General features: G+C 38.3%; 1 protein-coding gene across 1 annotated transcript in view; it reads left to right on the top strand.

Annotated features, from left to right (window-relative positions):
• Window positions 1-15719, top strand: part of DNA2 (DNA replication helicase/nuclease 2) — a gene marked incomplete at its 3' end in the record, with an annotated part of 54410 nt that overhangs the window by 23176 nt on the left and 15515 nt on the right. The window contains exons 7-10 of the mRNA XM_079701885.1: window positions 2032-2149; window positions 4089-4254; window positions 5914-6108; window positions 7916-8146. Coding sequence (XP_079558011.1) covers window positions 2032-2149; window positions 4089-4254; window positions 5914-6108; window positions 7916-8146 — 710 coding nt within the window. The remainder of the gene's footprint in view (window positions 1-2031; window positions 2150-4088; window positions 4255-5913; window positions 6109-7915; window positions 8147-15719) is intronic.

Genomic DNA, 15719 nt, shown 5'->3' with positions numbered 1-15719 from the left:
ACCTCTGCACCACCAGGGAAGCCCAAGAAAAGCTATTTTTGAAGTCAAAGATTTGAAAAAAATGTGTTTTGTGTACATGAGGCTGAAAATTTTTACTTGTGTTTTTAAGGACAAGTTTGTTTGAAATCACTTCTGAATGCTAAAAGGAAGAGAAATACAGAAGCATTTCAGCATCTAAAGTGGTCTAGATTTAAAGACCTTTCTTCTAAGGCCACTGCTCTAAATTGTAGTGCCTTCAAGGCAAAGAATATTACTGTATTTAATTTTGTTCAGTTGGAACTTTTATCTTTGCAAGAAGAGAAGCTGCAAGAAGAACTTTTAAGAGTACAGTGGTGTTTATCATATTTAAAAACAGGAAAAATGATTTGGACAAGGCTCAAACAAATATATTGGAGTGCATATTGCATATTCATTGTGCAAGAAACAAGGAGACATTGAAAGAATAATTATAGTAATTCATTGAGACATATACATAGATAGATAGATAGGTAGGTAGATAGATAGATATTGTGGATGAGGAAAGACATAGATTTCCCCTTTTAGGAAATTTTTTTTTTCTTCAAATTAAAATTTTAATGAATATAATTACTAGTGCATAAGCAAAAGAATATTAAATCCAGGTATAATTTTTCATAAAACGTTTTAAATCACTTCCTTTTTTGTTATGTATATATATATATTTTTAACATCTTTATTGGAGTATAATTGCTTTACATTGTTACGTTAGTTTCTGCTGTATAACAAAGTGAATCAGCTATATGTATACATATACCTTTTAGGAGATTTGACTTCTCACTTTGGTAATACAGAAAAAGCTTATGTTATAAACTAACTTTAGTTAAGGAAGATCTTTATTTTATAAATGGATTGTGTTCTAAAAATTCATTTCTAAGTCAGTAATGTGGCATTAGAAACATTTTCTTGTTTTTTTTTTTTGTTTTGGCCGTGCTGCACGGCATGTAGGATCTCTGTTCCCTGATCAGGGATCAAACTGTGCCCCTTGCATTGGGAGTCTGGAGTCTTAACCAGTGGACCACCAGGGAAGTCCCCCTGAAACACATTTTCTAAAGGAAAAATATTATATGGAGCTGTGATCTCTAAACCAGCTCACAGAAACCTATTTCACTTGTGATATAGTTGGATTATAACAGTGTTGTAAAATTTCAGTCCGGCTTCCTTTTATCATAATATGAAGGGAATTTCATTTCAGATATTTTTTCCTTTTAATAAGTCCCAGAAGCAGAATCCTCTTCCTTCTGTCTCAGTTCCCCTGAAGGGAAAAACTTAACTTAGATGGACCATTAGTTTGGGTTGACTTCCTTGGTCCACAGCCCCAAGGCTCCACCCTGTCATTTATGAGTTCATTTTAATTTTTAAAAGTTTTATTTGGTTACTTATGCTGTATCAGGCAACACAAATGGAGTGGTTATAAGAAGACATCCCAAAACATGCTTCTACATAGGCTCAAATGTTGCTGCTAAGGTGTTTCCATGAACTAAAGGAGCTATTTCTAACTTGTCTTAGATGGTTTCTCTGAAGAGCGCCACATAAACTTAAAGCACTTAATGCTCCCTCCTGTTCTGGAAAAAAAAAACAGTAAACTGTTAGTGGAGTTAGTCTCATTTAGTTGTCACAGTAACTATGACATAAATAATATGCATTTTAGTGTTTAATCCACTTATTTTAAACAGGGAAAATAGTGTCTGAAGACAACTTCAAAATGTAAAACATAGCTTGATTAATTTCCCTCTTTAACTTATTGGAGATTATTTACCATCTAAAAAAAATTCTAAATATTTCTTTTTTGTCTGTGTAAAACTGAGAAGCATATACTATGTTTTGTGGAAATTGAATATTTGACTTTGAATTTATTGTATTACCTTTACTAAATTTGGATCATGTTATTTTCAAAATGGAAATAACTTGATTCACCTTTTGATTTTAAAATTATAATATGTATTGATTGCAAAACATGTATGTAAATATAGAAAGTTAAAGTTTTATTTGATGAAATATACCATGTTTTCACAGCTTGTTCTGTACACACTGCTAAGCCAAGAGAGGAGAGCTGATCCAGAGGCTGGCCTGCTCCTCTACCTGAAGACCGGCCAGATGTATCCTGTACCTGCCAACCATCTCGATAAAAGAGGTTGAGCTGTTTTCTCTCAATTTTACTTCTCTGGGTTTTGTTGGTTGGTTTTTTCCTTCAATTTTTGGTGACACACATTTATACCTGACAATCACTCACTGCCATTGCTAGGCCTAAAACAGGTTGTAATTGGTAAGTTGTGGTGCTTTTTTAAAAAAAAAGAATTTTAGGGCTTCCCTGGTGGCGCAGTGGTTGAGAGTCCGCCTGCCGATGCAGGGGACACGGGTTCGTGCCCCGGTCTGGGAAGATCCCACATGCCACGGAGCGGCTGGGCCCGTGAGCCATGGCCGCTGGGCCTGTGCGTCCGGAGCCTGTGCTCCGCAACGGGAGAGGCCACAACAGTGAGAGGCCCACATAACGCAAAAAAATAAAATAAAAAAAAATAAAAAATAAAAAAAAGAATTTTAGGGAGCTCCCTGGTAATCTAGTGGTTAGAACTCCCTGCTTGCACTGCTGAGGGCCTGGGTTCAGTCCCTTATCAGGGAACTGGGATCCTGCAAGCCGTGCGGTGTGGCCAAAAAAAAAAAAAAAAAAAAATTGAACAATATACTGTATAGTTGAAAATACTATTAACCTTTTTACTATATAAGTTCATTTAGGTCATATTTTAGATTCCATAATAAGTGATATCATATGGTATTTGTCTTTGTCTGACTCACTTCACTTAGTATGATAATTTCTAGGTCCATCCATGTTGCTGCAAATGGCATTATTTCATTCTTTTTTTACGGCTGAATAGTATTCAATGGGTGTGTGTGTGTGTGTGTGTGTGTGTGTATCACATCTTTTATTTATTTTATTTTCGGCTGTGTTGGATCTTCATTGCTGTGTGCAGGCTTTCTCTAGTTGCGGCGAGCGGGGGCTACTCTTTATTGTGGTGCACGGGCTTCTCATTGCAGTGGCTTCTCTTGTTGTGGAGCATGGGCTCTAGGCACGTGGGCTTCAGTAGTTGTGGCACACAGGCTCAGTAGTTGTTGCTTGTGGGCTCTAGAGTGCAGGCTCAGTAGTTGTGGCGCACGGGCTTAGTTGCTCCGCAGCATGTGGGATCTTCCTGGACCAGGGTGTCCCGTGTATTGGCAGGCGGATTCTTAATCACTGCACCACCAGGGAAGCCCCACATCTTCTTTATGTAGTCATCTGTCAATGGACATTTAGTTTGGGATTAGCAGATGCAAAGTATTATATATAGAATGGATAAACAATAAGGCCCTACTGTATGGCACAGGGAACTATATTCAGTATCCTGTGGTAAACCATAATGGAAAAGAATATGAAAAAGAATGTATATATATGTATAACTGAATCATTTTGCTGTACAGTGGAAATTAACACAACATTGTAAATCAACTATACATTAAAAAAATAAATTAAAAATATGTTACTATAGGGCTTCCCTGGTGGTGCAGTGGTTGAGAGTCTGCCTGCCGATGCAGGGGACACGGGTTCGTGCCCCGGTCCGGGAAGATCCCACATGCCGCGGGGCGGCTGGGCCCGTGAGCCATGGCCACTGAGCCTGCGTGTCCGGAGCCTGTGCTCCGCAACGGGAGAGGCCACAACAGTGAGAGGCCTGCATACTGCAAAAAAAATAAAAAATAAAAAATAAAAATATATTACTATATAAAACTTTATTTTAAACTTGCTGTCTTACATTCAAGACACTCTAGATAGCTGTATTTGTCCGTAGTATTCAGCCAATAAAACACCAGCTTCACAATATTTACTCCTTATGAGATTCATGGTTATTCAAAGAACTTATCAAGTGAACAAAAATTGAAGGAAATATACCAAAATGTTATCAGTGGTTATTTTAGTATAGTGGGAAATATGAACGTTGTTTCCTTTTTTATGTTTTTGAATCTGAAAGTTATATATAATGGAAAAGATGTATAATAAACTTTACTTAATTCTTAAAAAACACCCATCGTTTTTTCCCTCATAGAATTATTAAGGCTAAGAAACCAGATGGCATTCTCTTTGTTTCATCGTATTAACAAATCTGCTACTGGAGGGGAGAAGACAAAGCTTGCTCCTTTGCCACAAATAATTGAGGAACAGCAAACCTGTAAATATTGTTCACAGATGGGCAACTGTGCTCTTTATAGCAGGTAAACACACTGTCTTCCAAAAGTATTAATTCCAGTTAAGTAAGTATTCAACTCAGAATGATTTTACATTGTTGGCTGGTCTGGCATTGATGGTTTCATTTTGGTTATTTAAAACAAAGGGAAACAAGCACAGCTAGTTCATATTATATAATAAGTCTATTTCCTTGGAGAGATAGAATGCTTTTAAAACTTTTTCCAAAAGTGAATATTTTAATCTTGCTGCATATAGTTCCTGAGGAAATGAAATAATTGTAGAACTTATGGAACCTATTTAAGAAAGATGTAGTATAGGCATTGTGAACACAGCTTTTCTTAAATGATATTTCAAGAAATCTTCCCTTTCTTAGTTGATGTGTTTTTTTTTTTTTTTTTTTTTTTTTTTGCGGTACGCAGGCCTCTCACTGCTGTGGCCTCTCCTGCTGTGGAGCACAGGCTCCGGACGTGCAGGCTCAGCAGTCATGGCTCACGGGCCCAGCCGCTCCGCAGCATGTGGGATCTTCCCAGACCGGGGCACGAACCCATGTCCCCAGCATCAGCAGGCGGACTCTCAACCACTGTGCCACCAGGGAAGCCCCTTAGTTGATGTTTTAATTTCAAACCTTTTGTAGTTCAAAATAGGGAAATTTGTTCTTCCAGACACTTTGATATAATTCAGTAGACTTGTCTTATTTATATATGTCTATTTTTCTACATATGGGAAGTTTATTAGCTGTCTTGTGAGCAATCATATGTATTTACACCTTCATAGCCAGTGAGAGTTTTGGAGGAAACAAGAAGGTAGTTAGATGTAAATTCAGACTAGGAAACAAGATCAAATCAGAACCAAAGTTCTAAATCAGCCTGAAAATTCACATAAAGGGGTTTTAAAAGTACAGTTGACCCTTGAACAACACTGGGGTTGGGGATGGCAACCCTTCCTGCTGCAGTTGAAAATTTTAGTATAACTTATAGATGGCCCTCCATATACGAGGTTCCTCCACATTCCTGTATTTAGCCAACCTCAGATCATTTAGTACTGTAGTATTTACTATTGAAAAAAGTCCATGTATAAGTGGACCCATAGAGTTCAGTCCCATGTTATTCAAGGGTCAAGTGTATTGTATCAAAAGATCTTAATGGCAGAGACCATGAACCATGGGAAATCTGGGCCTATAATACAAGCACATATTTTTGAACTCTTAAGTTTTACTCTCCATGTTTTGTATGCTATCCTATAATGTATTTGTTTCTATATAAAAATTCAAAATTAATATTAAGCCAAATTGATAGTCCACATGGTTCTCCATGTTTTTATGTTGACTTTCTTAATGGCACAGAGCTGGATGTACAAATATTGTGATTTTGAGAAATGCAGTCCTACAAAAAGCCGAAACTTGCTACATATAGGAACGAAGACTGGACTATAACGAAAATTCAGCACTTGTTAGGGGAACAGTCATTCAAGGCAAAATAATGCAGTATTGAGTTTCTAGTGCATTTTGTTTTGTAAAAAGCCATTTGGCTTATGAAATGTTGAAATGACTTTAAAAGAAAATTAGGGGCTGTGGTTATAAGTTATGATGATTATCATATGTGTGTATTTATTTTAGAAATACCTCATTTCATAACCAGCCAGTGAAATGTTTCATATGCATCTCTGACTTGGAGCTTTATCTTTAGAGCGGTTGAACAACAGATGGATGACAGTTCAGTCCCGACCAGCATGCAGCCCAAAATAAAAGAAGAAACCCAGCATCTAAAACTTACACACTTAGAGTATTTCAGCCTTTGGTGTCTAATGTTAACCCTGGAGTCACAGTCAAAGCATAATAAAAAAAACTACCAAACTATATGGTTAACGCCTGCTTCAGATATGTAAGTGGTCCATTTAATACAGTAAAACTTCAGTAATTTGGATTAGCCAGCGGTATGAAATTTGTAATTCATGACAAATACAGGTTATGTAGCATGTTAAAGCCATGCAGTTTTGTATATTCATGCCAACTCCAGATGGCTGTCAGTGAATTGTTTCTAAGTAGAGCACCATTGTTATTTTCAGTAGATTAAATATACCTCGGGACTTCTCTGGCGGTCCAGTGGTTAAGACTCGGCGCTTCCACTCCTTAGGGGGTGGGGTGGGCGGATGACTAAGATCCTGCATGCCATGTGGCACGGCCAAAATAGATAAATAAATACACAAATACGTAAATAAATAAACCTCAAGAAATCTTAAAAAATTACTAGTGAAATTAAATCCTTTTTCATCAGTGAAAAGACTGTAAACTTGAGTATATCATAAGGTGAATTTTAGCATATTGGTACAGTGGAAATTAATGAAGTTTTACTTAATATTTTAAATACTAGCATTTTGAAAGTCTTTATTTTTATAAGTTTTGATAGAGATTCACATTTTCTAAAGTGGGTCAATATTGTATTTTGTGAGATCCGTTTTTTTACAAGTTACTTGTAAAGTTATAACTTTATATATCTTTGCATAGTATATTTCTTTATGTAATATTTAGTTGCTTTTGATCCATTTCTTTCTTTCCAGAATGAATATTGATAATAATGTGACTTTAGACCTTAGATCGTTATTTCCTTAATACTAGACTTTAACACAAGGCACCATTACAGTGGAGAAAGTTTAAGTTGTTTTCAACAGACTACATAACTACAGTAAATACGTCCAGTGTACGTGCCAGCAAGCTTCTTTAGTATAATAGTAATGCCTGAGAGACTGTAAATGCTTCATGCTTACTTCTAAGAGGCAGTGGACTTATTAATTTGCTTGCCATTGTTTTAGTAACAATAATTATAAATTCTCTTGTAAACACTAAAGAAATACGTTACTACTTTCTTCACTTCAGGTTCAGTCAGGTTATTACGATTTGTCTTCTGTAGTGTTATATGTGTATCAGCACAGGAGGTGGGGTGTCAGTCAAGAATCAAAGTGCTGATATGCAAGTTGTTCAGAAATCTCAGGGACTTCCCTGGTGGTCCAGTGGTTAAGAATTCGCCTTCCAATGCAGGGGATTTGGGTTCAATCCCTGGTCTGGGAACTAAGATCCCACATGCCTCAGGACAACTAAGCCCGAGTGCTCTAGAGCCCGCGCGTCACCTCAGGACAACTAAGCCCGAGCGCTCTAGAGCCCGCGCGTCACAACTAAGACCTGATGCAGGGCTTCCCTGGTGACGCAGTGGCTGAGAGTCCGCCTGCCGATGCAGGGGACACGGGTTCGTGCCCTGGTCCGGGAAGATCCCACATGCAGCGGAGCGGCTGGGCCTGTGAGCCATGGCTGCTGAGCCTGCGTGTCCGGAGCCTGTGCTCCACAACGGGAGAGTCCACAACGGTGAGAGGCCCATGTACCGCAAAAAAAAAAAAAAAAAAAAACTTATGCAGCCAAATAAATAAATAAATATTTAACAAAAACAAAAACAAATCCCAAGCTGTGGTGCAACAAGGGAGGTGCTCCCTAGCACCTATCTAGAGATCTGGTGATGAGAGATTTTCTTTTTATTTTTATTTTTGGCCTTGTCGCATGCATGCGGGACCTTAGTTCCCCGACCAGGGATCAAACCTGTGCCCCCTGCAGTGGAAGCATGAGTCTTAACCACTGGACTGCCAGGGAAGTCCTGAGAGATTATTTTAAAACTAATTTCTCTTTTTCTTTCTCTCTCATAGGGAGGAGAGTGGCAGTTGCATTGGGAACCTGATTAGAACAGAACATGTAAAGACAGTTTGTGATGGACAATATTTACATAATTTCCAACATAAAAATGGTGCCATGCCTATCACAAATGTAATGGCAGGTGACAGAATTATTTTAAGTGGAGAAGAGAGAACATTGTTTGCTTTGTCTAGGGGGTACATGAAGGAGATTAACATGACAACTGTAACCTGTTTATTAGACAGGTAATGAAATGTTCCCTTTTTGGGTGGGGGGGTAAAGCTTTATTGATATGTAAACATATACCATATGGTTCATCCATTTAAAGTGTATAATTCAGTGATGTTTAGTATATTCACAGAGCTGTGCAGTCAGCACTAAAGTCAATTTTAGAGCATATTCATCACCCCCAAAAGACTCCCTGTAGTCACTCCCCCTGCCCTAGGCAACCACCAATTCCCCTTCTATCTTTATAGATTTGCCTCTTCTGAACATTTCACATAAATGGGATCATACAATATGTGGTCTTTTGTGACTGGCTTTCTTCACTTAGCATACTGTTTTTGAGGTTCATCTTCATGTAGTGGCATGTACCAGTACTCCATGCCTTTTAAAAAAATTTAGATAAAATTCATTAACCATTTTAAATGTAGAGTTCAGTGGCATTTAGCAATTATCCAACTGCTAAACTTTTGTTTAGTACATTACATTCCATAGTGCTAATGTGGACGTAATCTTATCAGATTCTCACAACCACGTGTACAGCAGGCAGGACAGACGCCCTGTGTTGGCTGTAAAGCTTATTTCTCCTTCTTAGCACTCTGGGCACTCACCGTTTCATTCTCTCCTTTTTTTAAATATTTTATTTTTTATAATTTTATTATTATTATTATTTTTTGTCTGCATTGGGTCTTTGTTGCTGCGTGTGGGCTTTCTCTAGTTGCGGCGAGCCAGGGCTACTCTTCGTTGTGGTGTGCGGGCTTCTCATTGCGGTGGCTTCTCTTGTTGCGAAGCACGGGCTCTAGGTGCGTGGGCTTCAGTAGCTGTGGCACCCGGGCTCTAGAGCGCAGGCTCAATAATTGTGGTGCACGGGCTTAGTTGTTTCGCGGCATGTGGGATCTTCCCAGATCAGGGATCGAACCCATGTTCCCTGCGTTGGCAGGTGGATTCTTTTTTTTTTTTTTTTTTCTGGGGCCTCACAGCCTCAGTCAGAAAGGGGAGTGAGGCCAGGGCCCATCCCAGCGGCCCCAGTGCTCTGCCTCTTGCTTCGTTTTTTTTTTTTTTTAGTTTCTGCTTTATAACAAAGTGAATCAGTCATACATATACATCTGTTCCCACATCCCTTCCCTCATGCATCTCCCTTCCTCCCACCCTCCCCATCCCACCCCTCCAGACAGTCACAAAGCACCCAGCTGATCTCCCTGTGCTCTGCAGCTGCTTCCCACTATCTATCTACCTTACGTTTGGTAGTGTATATATGTCCATGCCTCTCTTTCGCTTTGTCACAGCTTACCCTTCCCCCTCCCCATATCCTCAAGTCCATTCTCAAGTAGGTCTGTGTCTTTATTTCTGTCTTACCCCTATGTTCTTCATGACATTTTTTTTTCTTAAATTCCATATATATGTGTCAGCATACAGTATTTGTCTTTCTCTTTCTGACTTACTTCACTCTGTATGACAGACTCTAGGTCCATCCACCTCATTACAAATAGCTCAATTTCATTTCTTTTTATGGTTGAGTAATATTCCATTGTATATATGTGCCACATCTTCTTTACCCATTCATCCGATGATGGACACTTAGGTTGTTTCCATCTCCGGGCTATTGTAAATAGGGCTGCTATGAACATTTTGGTACATGTCTCTTTTTGAATTATGGTTTTCTCAGGGTATATGCCCAGTAGTGGGATTGCTGGGTCATATGGTAGTTCTATTTGTAGTTTTTTAAGGAACCTCCATACCGTTCTCCATAGTGGCTGTACCAATTCACATTCCCACCAGCAGTGCAAGAGTGTTCCCTTTTTTCCACACCCTCTCCAGCATTTATTGTTTCTAGATTTTTTGATGATGGCCATTCTGACTGGTATGAGATGATATCTCATTGTAGTTTTGATTTGCATTTCTCTAATGAGTAAAGATGTTGAGCATCCTTTCATGTGTTTGTTGGCAGTCTGTATATCTTCTGTGGAGAAATGTCTATTTAGGTCTTCTGCCCATTTTTGGATTGGGTTGTTTGTTTTTTTGTTATTGAGCTGCATGAGCTGCTTATAAATTTTGGAGATTAATGCTTTGTCAGTTGCTTCATTTGTAAATATTTTCTCCCATTCTGAGGGTTGTCTTTTGGTCTTGTTTATGGTTTCCTTTGCTGTGCAAAAGCTTTTAAGTTTCATTAGGTCCCATTTGTTTATTTTTGTCTTTATTTCCATTTCTCTAGGAGGTGGGTCAAAAAGGATCTTGCTGTGATTTATGTCATAGAGTGTTCTGCCTATGTTTTCCTCTAAGAGTTTGATAGTGTCTGGCCTTACATTTAGGTCTTTAATCCATTTTGAGCTTATTTTTGTGTATGGTGTTAGGGAGTGATCTAATCTCATACTTTTACATGTCCCTGTCCAGTTTTCCCAGCACCACTTATTGAAGAGACTGTCCTTTCTCCACTGTACATTCCTGCCTCCTTTATCAAAGATAAGGTGACCATATGTCCGTGGGTTTATCTCTGGGCTTTCTATCCTGTTCCATTGATCTATCTTTCTGTTTTTGTGCCAGTACCATACTGTCTTGATTACTGTAGCTTTGTAGTATAGTCTGAAGTCAGGGAGCCTGATTCCTCCAGCTCCATTTTTCGTTCTCAAGATTGCTTTGGCTATTCGGGGTCTTTTGTGTTTCCATACAAATTGTGAAATTTTTTGTTCTAGTTCTGTGAAAAATGCCAGTGGTAGTTTGATAGGGATTGCATTGAATCTGTAGATTGCTTTGGGTAGTAGAGTCATTTTCACAATGTTGATTCTTCCAATCCAAGAACATGGTACATCTCTCCATCTATTTGTATCATCTTTAATTTCTTTCATCAGTGTCTTATAATGTTCTGCATACAGGTCTTTTGTCTCCTTAGGTAGGTTTATTCCTAGATATTTTATTCTTTTTGTTGCAGTGGTAAATGCGAGTGTTTCCTTGATTTCACTTTCAGATTTTTCATCATTAGTATATAGGAATGCCAGAGATTTCTGTGCATTAATTTTGTATCCTGCAACTTGACCAAATTCATTGATTAGCTCTAGTAGTTTTCTGGTAGCATCTTTAGGATTCTCTATGTATAGTATCATGTCATCTGCAAACAGTGACAGCTTTACTTCTTCTTTTCCAATTTGGATTCCTTTTATTTCCTTTTCTTCTCTGATTGCTGTGGCTAAAACTTCCAAAACTATGTTGAATAAGAATGGTGAGAGTGGGCAACCTTGTCTTGTTCCTGACCTCAGTGGAAATGGTTTCAGTTTTTCACCATTGAGGACGATGCTGGCTGTGGGTTTGTCATATATGGCCTTTATTATGTTGAGGAAAGTTCCCTCTATGCCTACTTTCTGCAGGGTTTTTATCATAAATGGGTGTTGAATTTTGTCGAAAGCTTTCTCTGCATCTATTGAGATGATCATATGGTTTTTCTCCTTCAATTTGTTAATATGGTGTATCACGCTGATTGATTTGCGTATATTGAAGAATCCTTGCATTCCTGGAATAAACCCCACTTGATCATGGTGTATGATCCTTTTAATGTGCTGTTGGATTCTGTTTGCTAGTATTTTGTTGAGGATTTTTGCATCTATGTTCATCAGTGATATTGGCCTGTAGTTTTCTTTCTTTGTGACATCTTTGTCTGGTTTTGGTATCAGGGTGATGGTGGCCTCGTAGAATGAGTTTGGGAGTGTTCCTCCCTCTGCTATATTTTGGAAGAGTTTGAGAAGGATAGGTGTTAGCTCTTCTCTAAATGCTTGATAGAATTCGCCTGTGAAGCCATCTGGTCCTGGGCTTTTGTTTGTTGGAAGATTTTTTATCACAGTTTCAATTTCAGTGCTTGTGATTGGTCTTTTCATATTTTCTATTTCTTCCTGATTCAGTCTTGGCAGGTTGTGCATTTCTAAGAATTTGTCCATTTCTTCCAGGTTGTCCATTTTATTGGCATAGAGTTGCTTGTAATAATCTCTCATGATCTTTTGTATTTCTGCAGTGTCAGTTGTTACTTCTCCTTTTTCATTTCTAATTCTATTGATTTGAGTCTTCTCCCTTTTTTTCTTGATGAGTCTGGCTAATGGTTTATCAATTTTGTTTATCTTCTCAAAGAACCAGCTTTTAGTTTTATTGATCTTTGCTATCGTTTCCTTCATTTCTTTTTCATTTATTTCTGATCTGATTTTTATGATTTCTTTCCTTCTGCTAACTTTGGGATGTTTTTGTTCTTCTTTCTCTAATTGCTTTAGGTGCAAGGTTAGGTTGTTTATTCGAGATGTTTCCTGTTTCTTAAGGTGGGATTGTATTGCTATAAACTTCCCTCTTAGAACTGCTTTTGCTGCATCCCATAGGTTTTGGGTCGTCGTGTCTCCATTGTCATTTGTTTCTAGGTATCTTTTAATTTCCTCTTTGATTTCTTCAGTGATCACTTCGTTATTAAGTAGTGTATTGTTTAGCCTCCATGTGTTTGTATTTTTTACAGCTCTTTTCCTGTAATTGATATCTAGTCTCATAGCATTGTGGTCAGAAAAGATACTTGATACAATTTCAATTTTCTTAAATTTACCAAGGCTTGATTTGTGACCCAAGATATGATCTATCCTGGAGAATGTTCCATGAGCACTTGAGAAAAATGTGTATTCTGTTGTTTTTGGATGGAATGTCCTATAAATATCAATTAAGTCCATCTTGTTTAATGTATCATTTAAAGCTTGTGTTTCCTTATTTATTTTCATTTTGGATGATCTGTCCATTGGTGAAAGTGGGGTGTTAAAGTCCCCTACTATGATTGTGTTACTGTCGATTTCTCCTTTTATGGCTGTTAGTATTTGCCTTATGTATTGAGGTGCTCCTACGTTTGGTGCATAAATATTTACAATTGTTATATCTTCTTCTTGGATCGATCCCTTGATCATTATGTAGTGTCCTTCTTTGTCTCTTCTAGTAGTCTTTATTTTAAAGTCTATTTTGTCTGATATGAGAATTGCTACTCCAGCTTTCTTTTGGTTTCCATTTGCATGGAATATCTTTTTCCATCCCCTTACTTTCAGTCTGTATGTGTCTTTAGGTCTGAAGTGGGTCTCTTGTAGACAGCATATATATGGGTCTTGTTTTTGTATCCATTCAGCCAATCTGTGTCTTTTGGTGGGAGCATTTAGTCCATTTACATTTAAGGTAATTATCAATATGTATGTTCCTATTCCCATTTTCTTAATTGTTTTGGGTTCGTTATTGTAGGTCTTTTCCTTCTGTTGTGTGTCTTGCCTAGAGAAGTTCCTTTAGCATTTGTTGGAAAGCTGGTTTGGTGGTGCTGAACTCTCAGCTTTTGCTTATCTGTAAAGGTTTTAATTTCTCCATCAAATCTGAATGAGATCCTTGCTGGGTAGAGTAATCTTGGTTGCAGGTTTTTCTCCTTCATCACTTTAATTATGTCCTGCCACTCCCTTCTGGCTTGTAGAGTTTCTGCTGAGAGATCAGCTGTTATCCTGATGGGGATTCCCTTGTGTGTTATTTGTTGTTTTTGCCTTGCTGCTTTTAATATGATTTCTTTGTGTTTAATTTTTGACAGTTTGATTAATATGTGTCTTGGCGTATTTCTCCTTGGATTTATTCTGTATGGTACTCTCTGTGCCTCCTGGACTTGATTAACTATTTCCTTTCCCATATTTGGGAAGTTTTCAACTATAATCTCTTCAAATATTTTCTCAGTCCCTTTCTTTTTCTCTTCTTCTTCTGGAACCCCTATAATTCGAATGTTGGTGTGTTTAATGTTGTCCCAGAGGTCTCTGAGACTGTCCTCTGTTCTTTTCATTCTTTTTTCTTTATTTTGCTCTGCATCAGTTATTTCCACTATTTTATCTTCCACCTCACTTATCCGTTCTTCTGCCTCAGTTATTCTGCTATTGATCCCATCTAGAGTATTTTTTATTTCATTTATTGTGTTTTTAATCGATGCTTGATTCATCTTTAGTTCTTCTAGGTCCTTGTTAACTGTTTCTTGCATTTTGTCTATTCTATTTCCAAGATTTTGGATCTGGGAAATAGAATCTTGGATCATCTTTACCATCATTATTCTGAATTCTTTTTCAGGTAGACTGCCTATTACCTCTTCATTTGTTAGGTCTGGTGGGTTTTTATCTTGCTCCTTCTACTGCTGTGTGTTTTTCTGTCTTCTCATTTTGCTTATGTTACTGTGTTTGGGGTCTCCTTTTTGCAGGCTGCAGGTTCGTAGTTCCCGTTGTTTTTGGTGTCTGTCCCCAGTGGCTAAGGTTGGTTTAGTGGGTTGTGTAGGCTTCCTGGTGGTGGGGCCTAGTGCCTGTGTTCTAGTGGATGAGGCTGGATCTCGTCTTTCTGGTGGGCAGGTCCACGTCTGGTGGTGTGTTTTGGGGTGTCTGCGGACTTTTTATGATTTTAGGCCACCTCTCTGCTAATGGGTGGCGTTGTGTTCCTGTCTTGCTAGTTGTTTGGCATAGGGTGTCCAGCACTGTAGCTTGCTCGTCGTTGAGTGAAGCTGGGTGCTGGTGTTGAGATGGAGATCTCTGGAAGATTTTCGCCGTTCGATATTATGTGGAGCTGGGAGGTCTCTTGTGGACCAGTGTCCTGAAGTTGGCTCTCCCACCTCAGAGGCACAGCACTGACTCCTGGCTCCTCAATTTGGGATGATTTGTGGTCTATTCATGTATTCCACAGATGCAGAGTAGGCAGGTGGATTCTTAACCACTGTGCCACCAGGGAAGCCCTCCTTTTTTTAAAGAACATGCTTTTTTCCATTTATAGTTGTAAATACTTTATACTTATAAAGTATAAGTTAAAACAAAGTGAGTTAATTTAAAGAATAATATTAAGTAAATAGAAAAGTCGGTATGAAAATTTGTGGTAAAACTAAAATCCATGTTCGTTAATATCCATATTCCCTTCTTCCTGGACCCCCAGCCTTTCTTTCATTTAAGTGCCGGCATGCGTCACATTTCTTAGTGGATGGAGATCAGTAATTGGGATGTAGTGGAAATGTCCAGGTTTGCTCTCTGCTAATCAGTAATCCTCGTTAAGCCATAACCAGTCCTAGCCTAGGTTTCATGATATTGGAGTATCAGCTGTGATATTTCTGTTGTTTCTTAGGAATCCCTGCAGTCAGTCCTTTGAGGTATTTATTTGGCACCTAACAGGTATTAGGTGCTTTGTAAACCCTTGAGGAACTCATAGTCTTGTGGGTAACAAATAAATAAATATGTTTTTGGTCTAATATGACAAGTGTTTGAATTGATGGGAACACAGAGGAGAGGCATTTAACCCAGTTTGAGGAGGCTCAGGGAAGGCTTTGTGAAAAAGGTCATTCCAGATCTTCACCCTGTGGGTGAATAAGTTAGCCTGATGAAGCAGTATGAGAGGAGTATATCAAACAGAGGGAACAGGGTGTGGAAAGACCTGATGGTGTGAAGTGGAGTGTTCAGCAAAGTACAGGTAATAATTAGTTTCTGGAATGTAAAAGATAAAGAAGGGAATGATTGGAGAGGTCAGGTCATAGAAGGTCTTATATACCATATTAAGAAGTTTTGACTTTACTTTTTCAGATGTACTGAAGAGCTTTAAACAGAAGAA

The sequence above is a fragment of the Hyperoodon ampullatus genome (assembly GCF_949752795.1).
Source record: "Hyperoodon ampullatus genome assembly, chromosome: 1".
Taxonomy (NCBI): Eukaryota; Metazoa; Chordata; class Mammalia; order Artiodactyla; family Ziphiidae; genus Hyperoodon; species Hyperoodon ampullatus.
This window is presented reverse-complemented; position numbering and strand designations above follow the sequence as displayed.